Source organism: Rhinolophus sinicus, chromosome 1 (genome assembly GCF_057876585.1).
Source record: "Rhinolophus sinicus isolate RSI-liver-muscle chromosome 1, RSI-T2T, whole genome shotgun sequence".
Classification (NCBI taxonomy): domain Eukaryota; kingdom Metazoa; phylum Chordata; class Mammalia; order Chiroptera; family Rhinolophidae; genus Rhinolophus; species Rhinolophus sinicus.
Window position 1 is genome coordinate 55,817,712 of NC_142501.1, and position 22,107 is coordinate 55,839,818.

At 51.8% G+C, this 22,107-nt stretch overlaps 2 protein-coding genes across 2 annotated transcripts; both read left to right on the forward strand.

Annotated features, from left to right (window-relative positions):
• Nucleotides 1-998: 998 nt before the first annotated feature.
• Nucleotides 999-8,781, forward strand: HOXC13 (homeobox C13). The gene is made up of 2 exons (XM_019724370.3): nt 999-1,783; nt 7,213-8,781. Exons 1-2 carry the CDS (start codon nt 1,054-1,056, stop codon nt 7,467-7,469), a joined length of 987 nt encoding a protein of 328 aa, XP_019579929.2. The 5' UTR covers nt 999-1,053; the 3' UTR covers nt 7,470-8,781.
• Nucleotides 8,782-15,869: 7,088 nt separating this feature from the next.
• On the forward strand, nt 15,870-21,361 carry HOXC12 (homeobox C12). Its single transcript, XM_019724425.3, has 2 exons — nt 15,870-18,053; nt 18,800-21,361. The coding sequence occupies exons 1-2, from the start codon at nt 17,444-17,446 to the stop codon at nt 19,036-19,038; spliced, it is 849 nt and encodes a 282-aa protein (XP_019579984.1). The 5' UTR covers nt 15,870-17,443; the 3' UTR covers nt 19,039-21,361.
• Nucleotides 21,362-22,107: the final 746 nt, after the last annotated feature.

Consider the following 22,107-nt stretch of genomic DNA (forward strand, 5'->3'; position numbering starts at 1 on the left):
TCCTCCACCGTTTCTTTGAGCAATCTCACTCGGAGGCTTTTTATTTCTTATGTATATTGAAATACCAGCCTATTCTATTGCCCTCATTTCCCTCCTTTTATTCTCTCTCCATTTTTCACTGAGAGAATCTCTCCTCCATGTGTTGTGTGTGTTTGGGGGCTATCACATTCTCCCAACCCTCTCTACTCCGCTTGAGGAAGACCTGCAGGCAAGGTACCCAGAGAGTCCCTCCCAGGAAACCGGAGCTTTGGGATAAGTGGATGAAAGTAGGAAATGGAAACAATCCCGGCATCAAAGTCTCTCTCGCTGCTGCGCAACATCGAGTTCTTTCCAGCTGCGAGCGCCAGAGGACTCTGCCAGGGCCACAGCCAGGGCTCCCCACGTCCTGCCCTCGCGTGCTTCGCCTGCTTTCTAGTTTCTTCATTTACTAAGAAAAAAATCCAGTTTCTCCCTCACCCTTAGCTCCAAGCCCCAATCCAGTCACAGGGATCGTTTTGTTTTGTTTTGTTTTTCCGGGGAGAGGTAGGAACCTGTCTCCTCCATACACATCCTAAGCCTAGGGAGAGGCATCCAGGAATAGTCCTGCTCTCTCCAGACACCTTTGCATCGGCTAAATTCAGCCTCCTCCTCCACCCTCGCTCCCTGGGGCAGGCCAGGGGGCGTTGCCCTGTCCCTTTAAATCTCCCAGCTCCCTCCTCTTTTACCCCTCCTGAAAGCCAATCAACATAGACATTTTCCCTTTCGTCCCGCCCCCACCTGGAGGGGTGGGAACCCCAGGAGACTGGGCCTGGGCGCCAGAAGCGCTGGCCGCGGTCACGTGGGCGCTGGAGGGTTGCGGAGGGGAGGCGGGCGGGAGCCGCGCGGATTTCTTAATGAACTGTCCCCGCATGCGTAGAGGGAATGTGGGGAGGGAGGTGAAAGCACCAGGAGGAGGAGGGGAGGGGTGGGGAAGAAAAGGAGGAGGGATGGGGGAGGGGGAAAGGGAGCGAGGTGTATCCCTAGCTCGCTGCCTCTGGCAAGTGGAGTTTTTAAAAAGCTGGAGCAGATCATGTCATGACGACTTCGCTGCTCCTGCATCCGCGCTGGCCGGAGAGCCTTATGTACGTCTATGAGGACAGCGCGGCGGAGAGCGGCAGCGGCGGCGGCGGGGGAGGCGGCAGCGCGGGCGGAGCGGGGGGCGGCTGCGGCGGAGCGAGCCCTGGCAAAGCCCCGAGCATGGACGGGCTGGGCGGCAGCTGCCCGGCCAGCCACTGCCGCGACCTGCTTCCGCACCCGGTGCTGGGCCGCCCGCCGGCTCCCCTGGGCGCCCCTCAGGGCGCGGTCTACACGGACATCCAGGCCCCCGAGGCGGCACGCCAGTGCGCCCCGCCGCCGGCGCCCCCCACCTCGTCCAGCGCCACCCTGGGCTACGGCTACCCGTTCGGTGGCAGCTACTACGGCTGCCGCCTATCGCACAACGTGAACCTGCAGCAAAAGCCTTGCGCCTACCACCCGGGTGATAAGTACCCGGAGCCGTCGGGCACCTTGCCCGGCGACGACCTGTCCTCCAGGGCCAAGGAGTTCGCCTTCTATCCCAGCTTCGCGAGCTCCTACCAGGCGATGCCCGGCTACCTGGACGTGTCGGTGGTGCCTGGGATCAGCGGGCACCCGGAGCCGCGTCACGACGCACTCATTCCCGTCGAAGGCTATCAGCACTGGGCTCTCTCCAACGGCTGGGACAGTCAGGTGTACTGCTCCAAGGAGCAGTCGCAGTCCGCCCACCTCTGGAAGTCTCCCTTTCCAGGTAAGGAAGGGGCCCGAACGCAGCTGCCGCCGCCAGGGACCCCTCCCAGCCCCGCTTGCCCCGGGGCTCCGCGCCCCAGCCACCCCCGCCGTCTGGCCCCGGCGCGCCGGCTCTGCTGGGCTGCCGATGGAGCCGGCCGGGCGAGCTGCGCTGTGGAATGCGCCGGGGAAGAAATCTGCTCCGACACGTTCCCCGAAGCTGCCCCGCTGAGAGTGAAGCAATCATAGGCGCCCGAACGCCGGGCTGCCGGCTGAGCTCGAGTCGGTAGCTTGCCTCCTCCTCCCCCAGCGGGCTCAGGTCTCACGCACGGCTCTCGGCCCCCAAAACCTGCTTTTGGCTCGGAATGGGGTTGGGGTGGGCCTCGAGTGCCTTGGAATCCACAACCAGCACAAAACCCTCAACCCACCGAATAACTGGGGTGGGGGGGATAAGAAACCCCACCATTTTCTTTGCCTGAATTTCCAAGATCGTTCAGACACTAGTTGTGTTTTTGTTTGTTTTGTTTTGTTTTGTTTTGTTTTGTTAATAGGGGTCTAATTTGCCGGGGTCTATAGAAAGGTAGAATGTTTCTCTTTTTTTCCACTTATTTTCTTTCTTTCTTTAAAAAATTTGGCCACGAATTTCCCAATTGTTAAAGGAGCAGAAAACTAAAATATCTTGAGAGGGTGTGGAGAGAAGAGAGTTTGCATCCCTCTCCTAGGATATAAATTTGATTTCCCTCTCTGATATACTAAGCTCAAATCCTGTAGGTGTTTCCTCTGCCAACTCTCCCAAGTGTGGGGGAGAAAGAGTTACCCGTGCCTCAGACACAGAAAGATAGGAGTAAGGATGAGAGGTGGGGCCGGAGGAAGACCTCTGCTGGAAGAATCTGGGGTCCATGCCCAGGCTGGGCACCCCTGGTTTTTTTCTGGCTATGTGTGGGAAGATGAGTGGAATTCACCGATGTCCTGTTTCTTCTCCAACTGAGGCTATCTCTGAACTGCAGGGGATCCTGTAACCCCCATCACCCCCCAGGGTGAAAAGAGCAGTTCCAGGTTTCTCAAAATCACATCAGGAGCTTTGAATTCAGTACTACGCTGAGAAATCGGGGTTTGAGGTCTAACGAATCCAGAGCTTGAGTTTGCTCTGGCTATAAGCAGAGCTCAGTGGGAGAGGGCTGACTGGCTTCCTTCTGATGCCCATAGGGATTCTGGGGGGTCACAGAACAGCCACAGATGTCTCCCCATACTGCCTAGAGGGTCTCCCAGCTCTGCATGTGGGCCCAGGGACATTTTCATTGGGAAGTGTAGACCTGAATACCTCCTAAGGGTGGGCCTGAAATTCCTCTGTGTCCGGGATTGGAGCATGGGCAGATGGTGAAAAAAATCACTGAATGATGTTTAAAAATGTAGCAAATAACGTTCTTGTAAATATTATGAGATTACTCAGTATGACACAACTGTATACCAGGGTGGGACCCACACTAGGCACCCCATTTCTGGCTGCCAGAAGATTTAAGGATACTAGAATTTTAGTACATGGTATCATGCATTACCTGCTCTGCATTGGCTATAATATTTTTATATAATATGATTTCTGTTATTAACTACCTAATATGAAACTCACAATAATACATTTCCAGAAGATTGGAAATTCACATATGGATATCCAATAATGTAAAGAGATGGCCCTTTAATTCCCCGTCTCACCCACACAGAAAGGTTCTTTGGAGATGGGGGCCTAGCAAGAATTCCTGAAGCAAGGGAAGCTGATAGACCATGCTAAAGGGCTGAAGGTAGGGGAGCAGATGCCCACCACTGTGGGCAGAGGTGCTGGTCTAGAGCAATGAGAAATGGATTTAATATGAAGAAGTGAAGAGAGGAAGCTGCTCTGGCATCGCTGCGTGTGCATGTGGAGCAGGGTGGGGTTGAAGGATTGGAGGGAAGGTCAGAAATATCTTTGAGCAAAATAAACATTTTAAAGATTCCCAGGGAAAAAAACCTGCTTAAAAAAAACACTTTTGGTCACAGCCTCCTACAGAAAAATATCTTTGGAAAAAAAAAAATACAGCCCAACTGAGATTTAATACACTTACAAATTACAGCATGGAAATGGACATAAAACCCGGTGTGTCTCAGCAGTTACGTGCTCACACACTCCTTTTGTGGAAAAAGAATCGGGCTAGTGTATCCCAGTGAGTGCAGAGGTCCAGGCAAAAGGCAGATGAAAAAGAAATGATCCTCAGACACCCTCCAAATTTCTACCCACACAGAGATCTTTTAGAAGCAGTGAGATTTCCAGATAACTCTGTCTATGCAATTGTGGTTTGTTCTGCAGCATCTAGGCATAAACACTACTGTCTCTCTTCAACGCCTCTGGCTCTGAGAAACTTCATCTATGGCAGTCTGGGCTGGTGTGGGAGATGGAGCAATTGTTCAGAAAGATCCAGATAATTAGGGCCAAGATGTGTTGTGGCTCCTTCCTACCCCAATTATACAGACCCTTGCTTCATTGCTGGTTTTTTTTTTTCTTCCTATAGTGAGTGTAGACACTTTTTTTTTTTTTTTGACAGAGGTGGAAACTCCAAGAGAGAACCAGCAAAGAAAGGAGGCAGGAAGAGACAGAGACAGATAGGATTGGGGGAGAGAGCAAAAGAGAAAAATAAATAGTGGGTTCTTTGGGCCATACCAGAAGCACCTACTGACAAACAAGCCTTTGGATTTTGGTTGAGAAGAGCAGCTAGGATTTCTAGGCAAGGTCCTCTTCAGAGCCCTGCTGTGGCGGTGGGTGGTCAAGAGCTAGTGCGCAGTAGGAACCTGTACAAAGAGCCCCAAGTGACAGCCATGGCTGAGTATTGATCTGGTTTTTTATTTGCTCCTCAAAGGTGTCTATTAGGTTCCCTGGTATAAAGTGGTTTGTGTGCGGGTATGCTCTGGAGGGAGATTAGGAAAGGGTTGATTGTAAAAATTAATAGCCAAGTCCCCTACATACTTTAGGCAGTAGAGACACAACTACAGTTCTAAGCTTTCAGATACTTCCACATCGTCCATCCCGCTTCCTTTTCAGAAAAGACAGCAGACAATGAAGGGGGACTTTGAGAAGGCAGACTGGAGGTATTTCCCCAGGAGCCCCCCCAATAAAAAAAAACCCACCAGTTTGGTCTGACCCATGAAAAATTTGGCCAAATCAATTCTTGGTATTCTACAGAGAAAAAGAACCAGTTTAGATCAATTATTTGTTTTTCAAGTGATTTTTTTTTTTAGGGTTGTGTTGATTAAACCTTATTGGAAATTTAGAGTTGGGGGTTAGGGGACCCAGAATTGAGTAGGTAATTGTGAGTGGTTCCAGAATGTGACGTAAAAAATCAGGGACAATTATCTGGTTAATTCGGGAATCAAATCGCACTTTTATCCTATTTTGCTCTCCAGGGAAAAGGAGGTATATTTTAAAACTGGATTGTACCAGGTGGCCTATTTCCATTTTAGAACTTACTGTATCATTATGTTGAATCAGAAAATCTGTGTTTAAAATCTGGCTCTTCCACTTAAGTTATTTTACCCACTCAAAGCCTCAGATTTCTCGTCTTGTTATAAATAAGCCTTTAATAAAATAAGCCTGAAAAAAATTGTTCTAAGGATTAAAACAAACAAACAAAAAGAAAACCTCACAATGTCTTCAAGGTATCATTATTTAGTTTCTCTTTTTTATTCTTGTCCCGGAATCATCAATTTCCTGAATCATAGTTACCTCTGTAAAAGTAAAACAAATTTGAGAACTGAGAGGTTTTTTTTTAATTACCTTGTACAAAAAACTCATTTTTAACCTAAAAGATCTGCTCTGTTAAAGTGAAGTTGTTTTGTTTTTCAGATTTAAAAAACAAAAACAAAACAAAACAAAATAAAAAAGCTTGGTCTATTCCTACATAGGCAGAGAAAAGTGACAAGTCCAACGATTTTCCTGAGAAACTATCATGAAGATGGCCAAACCAGGCCATTGGAACCCACTCTCTACCATATTCTTCCTGAGCACTTTATTTCCCCCCTGCATTTGACTGTGACCCCTTCTCTCCCCTTCCTGTATAGATAAGGGTCCCTGAGAGAGCGTAGACCCAACAGGAGTGGGTATAGGGAAGGTGTTTTATGAGGGTGGGGTGAGAAGCATTTCAGGAAGAGCTTTGTGTCTTCATTCTGGATGGTGTCTATACTTCCAAAGGGTAGTAAGAATGAATGAAGGAGAAACCCCAAATATTCAGTCTTCCTCATTAGCTTCTGCGTGAAGTCTAATAATTACATTTTAAAAATTGAAGGGTGAGTTATTTAGATGATCTCCCCAGTTCCCCATTTCCCCTTAAAAGTGTTGCTATGACCTTTATATTGACAGAGGTGAGGGTGGAGTGGAAAGGGGATATAAGTGACATTTATTGTTTTTAGTTCCTGTGAAATTTTCAGAGTATAAAGAATTGAAGTATTAGTGGTTAGGATGACAAGGTATTTAGGATTTAGGGTTAGGGTTCCTGTATGGAATGAAGACAGTTTCCTTCAGCCTTGGAGGAATGGAGAGGAGAGGGGGTTGGAGCAGAATTTGCTCTGTTTTGGTGAGTGGACATTTGTGGGGGTAAGGAGGGCCTTGTGTTCTCTTTATAGAAGACTTATGTGAACAGCTAGTTTTACCTCAAGAAGGGCTCTTCTAGCAGCTCCTCTTGTGGGCAGACCCTGGGACATGGACCCTCTACTTCCAGGGACCTGATTAACTACATCTCAGGGCCAGGACCTCCCACCTTGGATGTTAAGTGGCTCACACATTGGGCTCCTAGAGTGACTGGTTCCCAGCTGGGCTAGCTTCACCTGGATACCTTTCTTCTCTCTATCTGTTGGTGCAGGCCTCAGATTCTTAGAGCAGAGCCAGTGACCAACAACGTGAGCCGCCACTTGGTGGTCTGTGCCCACTGAAGCTGTCTCCCTGCCCACCATGTCGTCCCTCAAATGTACAACAAACATCTTTTTCTCATACTGGGGCAAAGAATAAGCTTATGGATGCCCAAATAATCTTAAGTGCAGGAAGAATACCTGCAATCCTGGTAAGAAGTGCTGTATCGAGCCATACTGGAGCCTAAGGCAAAAGGAAAAATCAGTAATGCTGCTCCCGTGTTTATTTAAAAATTTGATATTTTGTTCATCATGGATTTTTTTGCATTTATTTTTATTTTTTAAACATTGTATTAAAATATTATTTATCTTGATTACTGAATTTACGACACTTCCTTTAATATCACAGTGGCCTTGCTAATACGTAACAGAGGTGCGAAGGCTTGGGGGGCAGTCTGCCGGCCCCCTCCGATTCCCTGCAGGAACCTTGTAACTCTGCAGCCGCGCAGCCTCAGGGCCCTTAGCCTGGTCCGGGGTCCAGCCGCGCAACTCACTTGCTGCCGCCCGCCTTCTCTCTCCCTCCAGATGTGGTTCCCCTACAGCCGGAAGTGAGCAGCTACCGGCGTGGGCGCAAGAAACGGGTGCCCTACACCAAGGTGCAGCTGAAGGAGCTAGAGAAGGAGTACGCGGCCAGCAAGTTCATTACCAAAGAGAAGCGCCGGCGCATCTCCGCCACCACGAACCTCTCGGAGCGCCAGGTCACCATCTGGTTCCAGAATCGGCGGGTCAAAGAGAAGAAGGTGGTCAGCAAATCGAAAGCGCCTCATCTCCACTCCACCTGACCGCCCACCGGGCCGCCTTCCCCGTCTATTTATGTCGCCGCTTTGTACCATAACAGAACCCACGAAGGACGCTTCGTTGGTGCAGACGAATATTTAACGTTAACATGAAAGAGGAACCGCGCCGCCAGAAGGCAGAGAGGATCAGAGGGCAAGCTCTGCCGCCCCCGACCCCCCACACCCCATCTTCAATCCCTTCCCCCATCCATATGGGACCTGCCAGGCCTCAACAGCTTTGGAGGTGGGTCTGAGTGGGCCATGGGAGCCAGGCTGCCGGGCCCCCGCTCCCCTTTGCCCTCATCCCTCTCCTTGCCAGAAAGCCGAGTGGCAGCAAAGAGCCGGATCATTCCAACCAAAACGGGGTTGGGGGACCCCGAATGACTCCATTCTTGCCTCCTCCTTTGCCCAGGCAGATAGACGACCCTCCTTAGGGTGCGGCCTCGGTGCCGGACCTGGTGAGCTCAGCCTTTCCTTTCAGTTCCTCGCCCTCCTCCCTGTCCCTCCTGCACTCCTTAGTTAGGCAAGATTTCCCAGTTAAGACTTTCTGTGCATATTTTAAAAGTCGCGTTAATATTGATGATAATTACTAGGGATCTGGCATTGTGATTGGAGTACGGACAGCGCATAGGTTTTCTTTCTTTCCTATCTGTTTCAACAAAAACCATAGCCCCAACCTCAACCAAGAAACTGAATTTCTCAGGAGCCCCTTTTGCCCCCACTGTCTCCTCTCTTCTGCTCTCCCAGTAAACATGTAGAAATCGAAGGACAGAAACTCAACCATGCTTCTAAAGATTCCTCCTCCTTTTTCTTCTTCTTCTTCTCTCTCTCTAGTCCCCCGACCCCCCAGTCAGGACGGACACAGAAATAGAAGTTTTTTCTTTAAAAAAAGGACAAACTTCTCTCCCAATGGAATGAAGAGTGGGACCAGCAGAGTCCTTCTCCAGTTGCTTCTCCATCACCACAAAGCAGAGAGAGGCCTTACACTTTCACTTTTGCTGATTGCCCAGAGGAAAGCAGTTTTCTTCCAGGAGGCCAAAATGACAGCCCCCAAGTAGCCAGCTAACGTAGATGCTGCCTAACATTTCCCTCCTCAAAGGCCAACTTGGTGCTGGGGGGCCCCTCACCGTCTCCCTTCCCACTGGCACATTACAAAACAGTGTTCTTATGAAATGTTCATCAGAAATAGGCTTTTTAAAAATGTTGTGTATCTGTATATAGTATTGTGATGTCTGAATGACAATGAATTGAATGCAAAAAGAAAAAACCCACAAACCTGTTTTTAAAATAAAATTTCTTTTGTTTTTTTTGGCCTTGATTTTATTGCTCAGGTTCTTTCTGAAGCCCCTTCTGTTCACTGGCTCTTCAGGGAAGTCTCTGATGCCCTGACTCAGCCAGAATGGGCAGGGGATGAGTATAGCTATCACCCCCCAGCTGGAAATAGCCCAAGCTCATAATTTGCTCCATTTACGTTTTTCAAACTGAGTTGTTGAAACTATTTAGACAGGAGAAAATTCCTTCCTATCCTGATGCTCAAAATACACGAGCATATGTTGGGGAAAGAAGAATGTAATCAGTGACTGAAAAGGTCTGAAATCAGGTAAGTGAGAAAAGTATGTTGCTGTTCACTTCAGTTATAGTTGGGGCAATCTTGAGATTATAATGCTAAGCAAAATAAGTCAGACAGAAAAAGTAGAGAACCATAGATTTCACTGATATGTGGTATATAAACCGAAAACAACAAAAGAACAAGACAAACAACTGAAAGAACAAAAACTCATAGACAATAGTTTAGGGGTTACCAGAGAGTAAGGGGGAAGAGGGGAGCAGGTCTCTAGAAGAAGGTAAACGGGTCTAATATATGGTGATGGAAGGAGAACTGACTGGGTGGTGAACACACAACATGATATATAGATGATGTAATACAGAATTGTACACCTGAAATCTATGTAACTTTACTAACAATTGTTGCCCAAATAAACTTTAAAGAAAAAAAATAGTTGGGGCTCCAATCTGGATCTGGGTGCTAAGAAGGTAGCATCCCAGCTGGGAGTTGGGTGTTGTAGTGGTGGTTACAGTGGGGAGCTAACCTTAGGCTCCTGAGGCCCTACTGCCCCTAGAGGGTCCCAAATGTCTCTGGTCAGTTCAGGGCTGGGGCTAGGGAGAGGTCCACACAGCCTGTCCTGCTCAGCATTCCCAGGCTGCACTCTTTCATTCCCCCATCAACCTATGCAGAGAGGCCAGGAGGTTAGGGCCCCTTTGGACCTCCAGTTCACTAAGCCAACCCCACTTTTATTCTCCAGCATTCCTGGAAACCCCAATCTTCCAAGCAATCGGGAGCCTTATAGACTCTGCCACTAATTTGTTTCCCCGTTGCATCCCGTCCAGCCGTGCCTATCTCCCTATCTGGCAGAGTTAATGAGATCGTTAAATTGTCAGGTTAAGAGACTTAAAAAGCAATATAGCCTAAAACAATGTTATTGCAGATTAAATCTTTACTGCAGCAATTTTTATTTATATATAATATTTTTCCTCTCCCGAGACACACAAGACTGGAGGCACTACGTTGGAAATCAGCGGTCTCCGATTTCCCTTTGCCTGATGGCTGAAGTTTTAAATTTTTATTTAAATAAATGTTTCTGGGTGACAAAACAGAGAGAGAGAGAAAGAGAGAGAGAGACTGAAGAATTCACTGTGGAGGCTGTGCTACGATGTGACCCAAGTCCTGTTCAACTCCTTTTCAACTCTGGGTTAACTACCAAAGAATCACATGCTGGGCACTAGAGATTTAGGAGGAAATTGGTGAATCACCCAGGAATAAGTTTCATTCTTAATTCCATCTCCCCTTTCTCTTCCCACCCACTAACCTAACCTCTCTCCCAAACCCCCTGAGTCCCCCCTGAGGTGGAAAGAGTTGAAGATGAAATGTATGACAGGTCAGGAAAAGGAACTGAGTAGGGGCGGCCAGATAGCTCAGTTGGTTAGAGCAGCGTGCTCTTAACAACAAGGTTGCCACTCGACTCCCGCATGGGATGGTGGTGGGCTGTGCCGCGCCCCCCCCCCCATGCAACTATGATTGAACACTGTGGTGACTGGGATTGGAGCTGAGCTGCACCCTCTACAACTAAGACTGAAGGACAACTTGACTTGGTTCTGGGGAAAACACACTGTTCCCCTAATAAAGTCCTAGAAATACAGACTGTTCCCCTTCCTTAATTAAAAATAAAAAATCTTTAAAAAAAGGAACTGAGTAGACAAGAGGCGGGAGGGGGGTCCCTTGATATGGGCATCTACCCTTCTTGACTTGAGGGTGCATTGAGTAGTCCGACAACACACAGTGTAGACATTATGGAAACCATGGAAACTGGAGAGTCAATGGAGAAAGAGAAGTCTAGAGTTCTCCTAGGGATTCCCTCCTCTTCTGCACACATAGTCTAATGAGCAAGTCTTCCCACACATGGAGGGACATGGGAAGGCTAAGGCCCCAGCAGAGGGAGATGGAAAAGAGAAGGAGAAAGCCTCAGCAGGCTCACTGGGGTTGCATTGGGACCCCAGTAACCCAGACAAAGACTGAAGTCCCACTGAGTCCCTAATCCCAGTGTGACCATTTGTTTAGAACCCTCTCACGCCCTGGATTAAATATGTCTGGATGGATTTTGGAGAATGATCATGCCTGGATCAATTCTTTTTAAAGATGCTTCTCCCGTAAGAGTAAGTAAGCATGGGAATGGAAACTCTCTTGGAAGACAGGTATTGTGTGATGTGTGTTCTGGGGAGGCAAAGTTGGGAACATGTATTATTCTTTTCCTGATCATGTTGGTCCCTTACCTTTCCTTCCTCCAATAGTTGGCATTCTCACTGGGGACTCTGTGAGACATTCCTGTGAAGGTATGTGTGTTTGCACAAATGTGTGTATGTGTATGTATAGAGCCTTTGACCAGTGCAGAATTTCTTCAGCCTTTACTGCCTGTGTGTGCAAATATGTAAGTAGAAGTGTTGTCAGCCAGCACTCATCACAGTGTAGAGTGGGTTTTCTCTTCTTTATTTAAATCTATAAAAAGCCTTTCTTTCCAAGGCCAATCTCCTAGTGTTTGTGTGAAGGTGAGGCTGCAATAAATACGAGGATGCAAGGGAATAGAAGAGGTCTGAAGCGTGGTGAGCACAGAGGCTTTCCCTGGAAACAGCCCTTCACTTCTGTGACTGAGGCTCCTACGATCTTTCTCATAAGCCGATGGCACCCTCCATTCTTCATGCCACACCCAGGCCAGAACTGGGGGACACAAGTGGGCTGGAGCCTCACAGGACTCTCCATCTGAAGGTCACTCTACCAGGCTGCCAGGGAGGGCTCAGTAATACCTTTTCCTGAGCTTGGGGAAAACCCTTCCCCACCCACATCTTAGTGCCAGACTTAGAGCCAGCAGATTGGGCCTTTCAGTCTATAGTCCCACAGCCAGGAGCCCACCTGACTGGGTTTCCAGGAGACCCCTCCACGACTGTCTCCAGACCATCTGCTCCTGAGGCTAATCCGCAAAAGGCTGGGTCAGCAGGCCAGTGTGGTCATCAGGCAGGGACAAGCCTGGGACATTCTCCATCTCTCAGAGGATTGGAGCTGGGAACCCTGCGGCAGCTCCTTTTGTTCAAAACAGAACTCTCCAGCCTAGGATCCACCTGGGTCCGACTTGGATGGTGTTGGAAACCCACCCCTCAAAAAAAAAGGACAACTGCTGATTCAGGCAGATGGGTATCCAGACCTGCGCTGGTGGAGGATTGAGGGGCCCCCGGAGAGGGAGAAGCTTCTGGGAGGAGGAGGGGGTCAGAGCCTTTTTGTAACCAACCAGGCTCTTCCTCTTTTAGCCTTGACCGTGACTAGGTCTTTCTGACCTTGACATAACAGGGAGCACAGGAAAGCGGGAGGGTGGAAAAGGCCTTGATCTTCCGGTGGTCAGAGAAGGGGAGGGCCGCTCGCCCCCTTGACGCGTCATCCCCCTTCCTGCCAGAGCCCGCCGCCTCTGTTTACACACAGAGGAGGTGTCGTCTCCAGTCTAGACAGGGGCGCTAATAACGCCCATAAAAGGCGGCCTCTCCAGAGATGCTCTGCAACTTAGCTCCCGTGCGCCTACCGCTGGCCGCTCCCTCCGCCTCCTCTGCCCCGCCCTCCTCAGATACCTCGGCGTGGCCTGCGGGCGGCCTTGGGTGGGGGGGACCCCGAAGGTTTCCAGAGGCTGAGAACCCCCGCTCAGCAGCCTTCTGAACCTCTTCTGTCTCCAAAGGTAGGTGGCCCCCCGCTCTCCCAGCCCGGCCAGCCCCGGGGTTAGCAGCACATCGTCCACAAGCCGCCTATGCGGGTTGCTCTCACTCCGATATGCCCGCGCCCCCGGCCCCGCGCTGGGGTCTTGGATTTGGGAAACATTTGGGTAGCTGGGCAGAGCACACCCTAAGCAGATCTCAGCCGCTCCCCAGAGCTAGGCCTGACCAGAAGCCATGGTCACAAAGAGACACGGGCTGTGGGGCAGGGGCCACTGAGGGTAGTCCTCACCCCACGTGGAGCTTCGAGGTGCACAGAGGCCAGCCCCACCCCACTCCGCTCCCGGACACTTGCAGACGGGCTGTGGGTGTGGCATTTGATGAGACTGTTTTGTTTTGTTTTGTTTTAACTTGGTCCCCACACCTTTCTTGACACTCAGTAATTCACTAGGCGGAGGAGATCCTCTGCTGGCGGAGGGGGAAAATGTCAGAGCCGTGAAACTATTTAACTATTAGCGCGCCGAAAGGACAAAGAAAAAGGGGAAGATGACCCACTTAGGAATATTCAGGTGAGAGGTGGAGGGATGGTCTCCCAGTCCTCCGGGGACTCCCCACGGCTTCCCCATTTGCTAAGTGGCAATGGGGGGGAGTCCAGAGGAGCCGCAGGATTGGAGGACTTCAGGACACTGCTGAGCCCAGGCCGCTTCCCTGAGCCTGAAAGCCTGACTGGGCCCCCTCACCCAAGGTTCTTCTAAATCTTCCTCCTCCGGGTTGCAGGTCCCTAGAAGGCAGCACCTGGAGAAGGGGTCTCCCCAAGTTTCTTCTTAAGTCCTGAGCACCGGAAGAGAGGCCTGGGAACCAGGTGGACTCCGACCCTGGAGGAGCTAGTGAAGCAAAGAAAGAGGAGACTGAACCCACTGCCTCTGCCCCTTAGCCTTGTCAGAACCCAACCAAGGTCCTGTCACAAGCCTGAGCTGCCCCAAAGGGGCCAAATACAGAGGAGTGAGGAGTGGGGAGCTTTTCATCTCCCCTCCCACTGCCAGCCCAGCCCCTACTCACATCCCTTCAAGTGCCCGGGACCTGCTTCATTTGCATACGCGGCAGAACCGCTTTCTGCAAACTAGACAGTGACCTTGAACTGGGCCACTGCTGCCTCTCGACTGACCGGATAGAAGGCCGCGCCGCGCGGAATAATTCCGATCTCGGGTTGGTGGGGAAGCCCAAACACAGCCATTCACAGCCTCTCCGCGGTGGCCTAAGACTCCCGCCGCCGCTGTGCCCCTGCCATCACAGCTGGCGTAGATTTTATAATTAACGTCTTTCGCCTGGCTCGGCGGTGGCGCTGACTCAAGGCCCCACGCAGAGGCCGCCAAGATGCGGGAGGGTTGGAGTCTCAGTCGGAGAAGGCACGGGAGAGGCGGCAAGGGCATCCAGCTGGTAGATGAGCCGAAGCTCGAGGGCTGCAATGGGTTTTCAGGAAAAGCCTTGGACCACATCCTGGCCTTCAGTTTTAATTAACCCCTGAGTTAATGAGCGGGGCATGGTTGAACCAGGCCAGCTGCAGCAGGAGCCGGTGGCCCAGGCGCCAGCAGGCGGGCCACCTCCTCTAACCTTGTGATTTAATGAATGTACTGGAGAGTGGACGCGCAGATCGCTCCGCGGTTCCAGAGCTGGGGATCCTGGCCAATTATGGTTTTGTATGGAGGCTGCGAGGTGCGGGCGGACTAAACCTACCTAGACGCGGTTGTCCAGCTCTTTGGACTGCCAGTCCTTCCTACGGTAGTCTCCGCACCAGCCCCAGTGGGCTCCTGGCGAGCAGCTCCTGACGAGGCTGGATTTAGATTTGAAGCTTCGCACCCGAGCCTCCCGCCGGCCCCGGGGACCCAGGATGGGAGCGGCGCTCCGGGACTTGTTTGTCCGAGCCCGGTTACGGAAGGGGCGCCCGAGCTGTGTGTGCAGCGGGTGTCTTACAAGAGGACAGAAGCGCGGTGGTGCAAGGGGACGCTGGGCACTTAGATTTCCTGGGTCCTCGCCCGGGTCCTGAAAATCCCTAGGTTCACAATGGGACGCGAAAACAGGACACTGGGGATGCGGATTTTGCTGACTGTTCTCTGCAGCTCTCTCCTGAGAGCATTCAGGGTCGGCTGCACGGAAGGAAGAGAGGGTTATGCGTGTGTCAGTGCCCCGAGTCCAAAACCTGGGAAAATGGCCTTTTCTGATGGGACCAAATCGGACTAGGACAAACTGTGAGTTAAGGAAGCCCTCACTGCACCCTCATTTCCCCGGCGTGGCATCTGCTCCCCTGTGGCCGCTGCTCTGTGTGCTCGGCGGCCTGGCGGGAGGGCAGCGGGCAGAGTGTTGCGCCTGAGATTTTCGAGCTAGGGAGGGATGGATAGAGAGAGGCTGAGACCATTCTACTGGGATCCCCCTTCTAGGAATTTGTAGCCAGCTGGGAGGGAGCAGAAAGGGGAGAAGCCTCCAACCCACAAAAACTAGTGATTACTCGGCAAAGCTCAGCTCGGCATTTCTCACACCAACAATAGCTGCTGAGCTCTGAGGCCTGGAGGCCTGCAGACCTCGCCGCCAGCGTAGTGCTCTTATCGAAAACCGCGATAATATTAAAGTCACACCCTGTTTAGCTTTATAACCAAAATAACCCCAAAATAATTTTTTAAATTAAAATTTCAGTGGCGCTCATTAATGCACCTTGAAAAGGGGGCATAAATAAGGTGTTGGAGGTGCTGTGACGTGGGATTTGCAGCTGAGGGATGTTCCTCTCTGCTGTCGTGCAGCCCCTTTATCAATTAGGCACAAAAAGGGCAATCCAGGCGGTCTCCTGCCTGCTCCTCAGCTTCTCGGCTCTCAGGGTCCTGACTGCAGGTGACTGCGCGGGGATGGCATCCCACCGCTTGGCCCTGTTTCTGGCAAGTGGGCCCTATGGGCTCCTGGGGTGTGTGTGGGGAGGGTGGGGGGGAACCTGGCCAGGCAGCCTGGCCGGCCAGGGCGGAGAAGGGGAAGCAGGGCGTGGGGTGGCGCTGAGCTGCGAACTGCGCCAGGCAAGGCGACACCCGCGCGGACACATTTCTGTCCGAATGAGCCCCTATGGTTTGGGATATGAAATCGCCGGGAGCTGTGGAATTCAAAGAATCTGCGTTTCTCTGCTGCGTCCTGCAGAAGAGAGAGAGAAAAAAGGGGGGAAGATGAGAATTTTTTGCTTTGGACTGCATCGGTTCCTGCTCAGACAATTAATTTTCACCTGCATGGGTTTCTTTCTCCCATATTCTCTTGGACTCCCTCAGTCTCTCTAATTTTTTCTAAATCTTCTGGGGTTTTCCCATTAGGCGTTTCATGAACTATTTCTCTCACCTTATTTTATTCAAAACCGCACATTGGCTAGGAGTCCGAAATAATCACATAGCAATGCGAGTATTTTGTCTACTGGACTCCAACAGAATACACCTAATTTTGAAGGGTTTTGTTTTGTTTCTCAGTCCATGTGGCTGTGTTCTGTGGACTTAGTTGAGATCGGATTGTGGTTTCCAAATGTCGATGAATGTCGCTAATGGCCAGCACTGGGTTCTCAGCCTTCTCAGGAAGGAGCTGCTGAGGTTGGCACCATAAATATAATTTTAATCCCACAACAAGACAATTCTCTGGAGTTCTTTCCCTTACTCCCAGCACACCTATTGGGCTCATGGCTTCTGTCTAATGGTCCCAGTAGCAGGCTGGGCCAGTTCAGGGGGGAGGTGGGGGTGTCTTCTCCCCAGTGGGAATCAGGAGTCTCCCAAGCCAACCAAGCTCTGCTGAGGGCCCAGAGCCTCTTGCTGCAAAGACATCAGGAGACCCCGTTCAGAAGCCCCTCTGACCCACAGAGTCACAGAGAAGCATAGTCTGAGACCCCAGATTTCCAAGAGCAGGCAGGAAGGTTCACATCGAGTTGGGCGCCTTTTTTCTGCCTCTTCTGCCTTCGCCTGCCTCCCTTTTCTAAGGGTTGAGTGGAAGTGTGAGTCTGGGGTAGTTCCCAGCTTGGGGGAGGGAGACCCCACATTAATAATTCGCCGTGATTCCTTCCCGGAGGAGAGGGCCCCAAATTCCTGAGGAGAAAGAGCTGAAGAAGAGGAGCACAGCTGCCACAGGGCCGGGAGAGATAGCGGCAAGAAAACCTGTTCTTATCCCTACCTCGCCTCTACTGTAAATAAACCCCGAGCCAAAGGGCTCATCCGTCTCCTTAAACAGCCAGTAAACTTTATATGACACAATATCTAATAGTAATTTATTGGGGAGATATTGTAAATTCCAACGGTTTTAGTTAATAAAGGAGCTAATTAAAGAGGGACGGGCTGTGCTCGGCCAGCTGTTGTCGAGAAGATAATACATCTAGGGGGTGCAGAGTGCAGAAGTGCGGGTATTTTTGGTGCGGCTCTTTTTCTCTTGCCCCGTGTCGGGCGATTGCCTCACCCTTTGCATTAGGTTTTATATGATCTTTTTCCCTAAAAAGCTAGAAGCCAGCGAATAAATCTGCCCCCGTGTTTCACCCCCCCACACACACACACCCCGAGATTGGGGAAGGGGGAAGTTGGATTTGGTGTGCGGGGTGGGGGGATTCTCTGTCCCCACCCATCCCCTGGTGGCGGCGCCCACGTGAGCTGAACGGCCAATGGGTAGCCGGTGCAGGTTTAACTATGTTTAATGTCAGATAGCAATAAAGTAGAAGCTGCCGGTCGGGCCCCGCGGAAATGGGCGAGCATAATCTCCTGAATCCCGGGTTTGTGGGGCCGCTGGTGAACATCCACACGGGAGACACCTTCTACTTCCCCAACTTCCGCGCGTCTGGGGCGCAGCTGCCCGGGCTGCCTTCGCTGTCCTACCCGCGTCGCGACAACGTGTGCTCGCTGCCCTGGCCGTCGGCGGAGCCGTGCAATGGCTACCCGCAGCCCTATCTCGGCAGCCCAGTGTCGCTCAACCCGCCCTTTGGCCGCACATGCGAGCTGGCGCGCGTGGAGGACAGCAAGGGTTACTACCGCGAGCCGTGCGCGGAGGGCGGCGGCGGGGGCCTGAAGCGTGAGGAGCGCGGGCGGGACCCCGGCCCAGGAGTCGGGCCCGGGGCAGCGCTGCTGCCGCTGGAGCCGTCGGGGCCGCCTGCGCTCGGGTTCAAGTACGACTACGCGGCAGGCGGCGGCAGTGCCGACGGTGGCGCGGGACCCCCGCACGACCCGCCGTCGTGCCAGTCACTGGAATCCGACTCCAGTTCGTCCCTGCTCAACGAGGGCAATAAGGGCGCCGGCACGGGCGACCCTGGCAGCTTGGTATCGCCTTTAAACCCCAGCGGCGGGCTGTCGGCCAGCGGTAAGCACCCCGGCCCACTCTGGAGGCTTGCTCTGGGCGGGACAATTTACCAGGGCGGGCAGAGTTGGATTGAGTTAGGGCCACCTGGGGTGACAGAATGTGTGGTGAGGAAGGCCTCTTTTAAAAAGAAGTGGGGGTGGGGGGAGAGCCCTATAAACATGTAAATATCCCCATAAAATAACTGGATAGATTCCTTTTTTGGTCAACCTGCGGCTGGAGGGAGCAGGGAGCTCCGGAGAAGGGAGATCTGACAGAGACGTCCCCGAGCCTGGGGTGGAGACTCAGAGCTTGGTCTCTGCTCTCCCGGGACTTCTCCCTCCACTTTCCCACAGGCCCCCATTACCTACTTTTCTTTTCTTTTAAGAAAAGCAAGTGAACGTGGTTTACTCTCGCCACTCACTCTTTTCTGTTCTAACCGATCAGGGACCCGATCCTGAAGGAAGTGACAGGAAGGGGCCAGGATATCCTGGAGAAGAAGAGGTCTGGGGAAAAGTGAAGGGAGAGGAACATAGAAGGGTCAGGGATACTGCAGTGGGCGGTAGGATTGGGAAGGCAAGGAGAAGTGAAAGGGAAAAAAGCGAATGATGAAAGATGGGGAGTTGGTGGGAACGGGGTCTGCATAAAAGAGAGGAAGGACTTGGGGTTGGGCATTAGGCCAAGGTAAAAGGGCCTGGGGAAGGACCCAGGGCACTGGGCTTGTCACCTCTTAGTCCTCTGGCCAACCCTGCTGGTTCGTCTCCGCCCAGGCACGCCCTGGTACCCGATCCACAGCCGCTCGCGGAAGAAGCGCAAGCCCTATTCGAAGTTGCAGTTGGCAGAGCTGGAGGGCGAGTTTCTGGTGAACGAGTTCATCACACGGCAGCGTCGGAGGGAACTCTCAGACCGCTTGAATCTTAGTGACCAGCAAGTCAAGATCTGGTTTCAGAACCGGAGAATGAAAAAGAAAAGACTTCTGTTGAGGGAGCAAGCGCTCTCCTTCTTTTAGAGGGAAAGACACAGCGCCGGCCCCAGACTGAGCCTGTCTCTGGCAGGGAGCAAGAAGGGGCGCTGCCTGGGACACAGTCCCCACTTAGAACGCCAGGTGTCTCTGGCAGGCCCTCCCTGGATGCCCTCTTGTCCATTTTGTTCGTGGTTCCCTCCCACACACCCCCAGCAGGCCCTGCCAGGTCCCAGAGAGAAAGGAAGAACTCAGCCAGGGAGAGAAGCCCATAGCTGCAGGCCAGGGGGAGGGGCAGGGAAGGTTGAGGCACTGGGGAGGGGCTGGTTTGAAGCAAGACTGGGGCATTGGACAGCCTCCTGAGGATCTGGAGGAGACGTGGTTCAGGCAACCCTCCCCCATTTTTCTTTTGTGGTCTTAAGTCTGTCTGCCTGCAGGAGTAGGCGAGGGTGAGGAGAGTGGAACCAAGGTTCCCCAAAACTCGCTGTTGTTGGAGTTAGGAACCCCTGAGAGGCGGGCAGTCCTGGTCAGGGTAGCTCTGGGAGGGCAGGAGGAAGTGGAGGAACCTAGAAGGAAATGTGATTTAGGAGAACAAAATGAGAAGCAATGCCCAAGTCCTAAGGGTCTGGGTGCTCTAAGCCTGGACGACAGAGCAGGCCGAGACATGGACGTTTGTCAGACCCAGCTTTAGATGAGACGATCATCAGCCTTATATCCCCTCTAGGGCAGGCTGCCTGGTGTCCTGGTCCCGAACCCTCTCCTGAGTCCTCTGAGGGTCCATTCGCATACAGGTGTGCTGCCACCCACTTTTCCTGCCTCCCGCGGGGCCGCGGACTGGAAGCTGCAAGCCCGTAATTGAGAGTTCAGCAGACTCAGTAGCCACCCCAGGGACCCCCACCTAGCCTTCTGGGAAGCCCAAAAGGCTATGAAAGAGGCTGTGAAGCACAGCATTGATTGGTGAGGAGAGTTTCTGACAGCTGTGGCTACCGCCTCTGACTCTTCCTTCCCCGCTGGCGTTCACGGTCACGGCCGGCCAGAGGCTGGACTGGCATAATTTACGAGGCAAGAGGAGAATCCACCCCCAAAGGGGCTGCCGGCCACCGAACCTCCCCCCTCAGTCCCTGTTTCCCATGCCGGTGACAATGAAGGAGGGGACGCTACAACCCCCCACCCAACTCCTTTCTTTTACTCACCCCCACTCCACCTGCTCCTCAATGTCATCTCAGGATCTGCTGCCTCCACCTCCGAGTCCTGGAGGCCTCGAGCCGAGGAGTATAAGGACCAGAGCAGAGGGAGAGTGCATCCCCAGAATGGCTTGGAGGCCAGAGAGTGGCTCCCCCAGCGAAGGGCCTTTTATTCACAGCCGCCTTCAGGAACCAGCCTCTGCCCAACAGATCCTAGGCTGCCTTAGGAGAGGGAAGCAGTGAAGGAGCTCACCCGCCTTCCCATATTCTGTTTTTAATCCCTCTAGGTAAGAGTCCCCAACTTCCCATCTGCTGACTCACCCTTGCCAGGAGCAAGGGACTGATGGGAGTTAAACCCAGCATGGAAAGTGTGGAACCGACCTGCTATCTTGGAGTTCTTCCCACCTGGGGAGAATCTCCCCTAACACACCCTTGAAATGCAATCCACAGAGCCCCCCACTCTCCCACCAGCACACAGCTTCAAGTCCCTGTACAGGATTGTGCAGAGGCACAGGCAAACACATAGGCACAGCCAAGCCCAGTACACTACTGGGCTCACCCCACTCTCCTGAGTGTATTTGCAAGCAGGCAGCCTCATATTCCCAAATACAGCCCTGCAGAGTGGACATACAATACATGCACCCATTACCCACTGGGCACCTGACACACTTCCCCACCCACATAAACTTTTCTCTCTTATGTACAAGTTTGCAGAAATCAACAACATTCCAGCTGTCTACACACTCCCCTGTGGGCTGGCTCAGGTTTGAGGCACTGCCTCCTTTGCCTGGTCACCCATGTACCCTTTCATGCAGCCCCTCCTATGATTTCATGGGCTCTAGAGTGCTGGATTTGAGCTCCATCTCTCCAGCCTGACACCCACAGCCTAATGGAGAAGAGAGACCAGAATACCCCAAAAGGGGTGGGGGGACTGGATATGCAATATTCTCTTCCCATCGCTTTAAACTTGACTTCTGTGAACTTCTTTGTCAATCTGTGTCCTGTTCTCTGTGTCTGTTGCTAGTATTTTGTGTAGTCCCTGTGGGTATATGCCCTCCCCTTCTTCCCTTCCCAGCTCTCTGTAGTGTGCCCTCCTATTCAAACGTTTGTCTTTAGCACGTTTTTCCCTTTATATAGTCCTTGTACAGAGTTGCTTCATCATATTAATAATAATAATTAAAACATGACTGTATGATGATGTGATTTTTTTAAGAAAAAAATTTAACAGGGTCCCCACACATCTTCTCCTCTTCCTAGAAAGAATGGGATCCCCAGTCTCCTAGCTGTTTCTCTTAATTTTCTCCATCTCAGGTGAATAATAAAAATAATAAATGTATAATAATAAAGGAAGAGCAGTTGTAGGGACAACAAAAATATATAAGCAACCACGAACTGTTGATGAACTGCCATCTCCAGTCCCAAGCAATTACTAGCAGAGAGAAAACTGGGGGATGGTAGCTTGGGGGGAGGAGAGGAATGTCTGAGAAGTCATGGGACTGTAAAAGTAACGTGGACAACCCAGAGGAGGCCGAGACTACCTTCAGGGCCAGAAAAAGGAAGTCTGAACTGCAGGATCTCCAAGAAACAAAGCCAGGGTAGCAGTGCAGGCAAGTTGGAGCGGGGAGGATGAGAGTGCCCTGGAATATGAGGCAGGTGTTGGCGGGTCCACACTTCAACCCCATGGTCCTAACCCCATGGCTTCCCTCTGAGAACACATTTTATACACTAACAAAAGTGGGGAGGGGACTAAATACCTTGAAGCTGGTGAAATAGGCTCCATCTCTTTCAGCCAGTGACCCCCACTAGGCCATGCCAGAGAGAGGCCCAGGTCCAGGCCAGAGTCTGGGTGGGAGCTAAGCCCATGAGCCCTCTGCACCTCCACGTCACCCCTTCTTTTGGGGCTGGATGCCCTCCCTCTGCCTTCACCCTTGGA

Coding starts and splice junctions, on each gene's coding strand:
- HOXC13 (XM_019724370.3), top strand. CDS start 1,054: ATGACGACTTCGCTGCTCCTGCATCCGCGCTGGCCGGAGAGCCTTATG. Junction 1,784..7,212: donor CTGGAAGTCTCCCTTTCCAG/GTAAGGAAGGGG, acceptor CTCTCCCTCCAG/ATGTGGTTCCCCTACAGCCG.
- HOXC12 (XM_019724425.3), top strand. CDS start 17,444: ATGGGCGAGCATAATCTCCTGAATCCCGGGTTTGTGGGGCCGCTGGTG. Junction 18,054..18,799: donor CGGCGGGCTGTCGGCCAGCG/GTAAGCACCCCG, acceptor GTCTCCGCCCAG/GCACGCCCTGGTACCCGATC.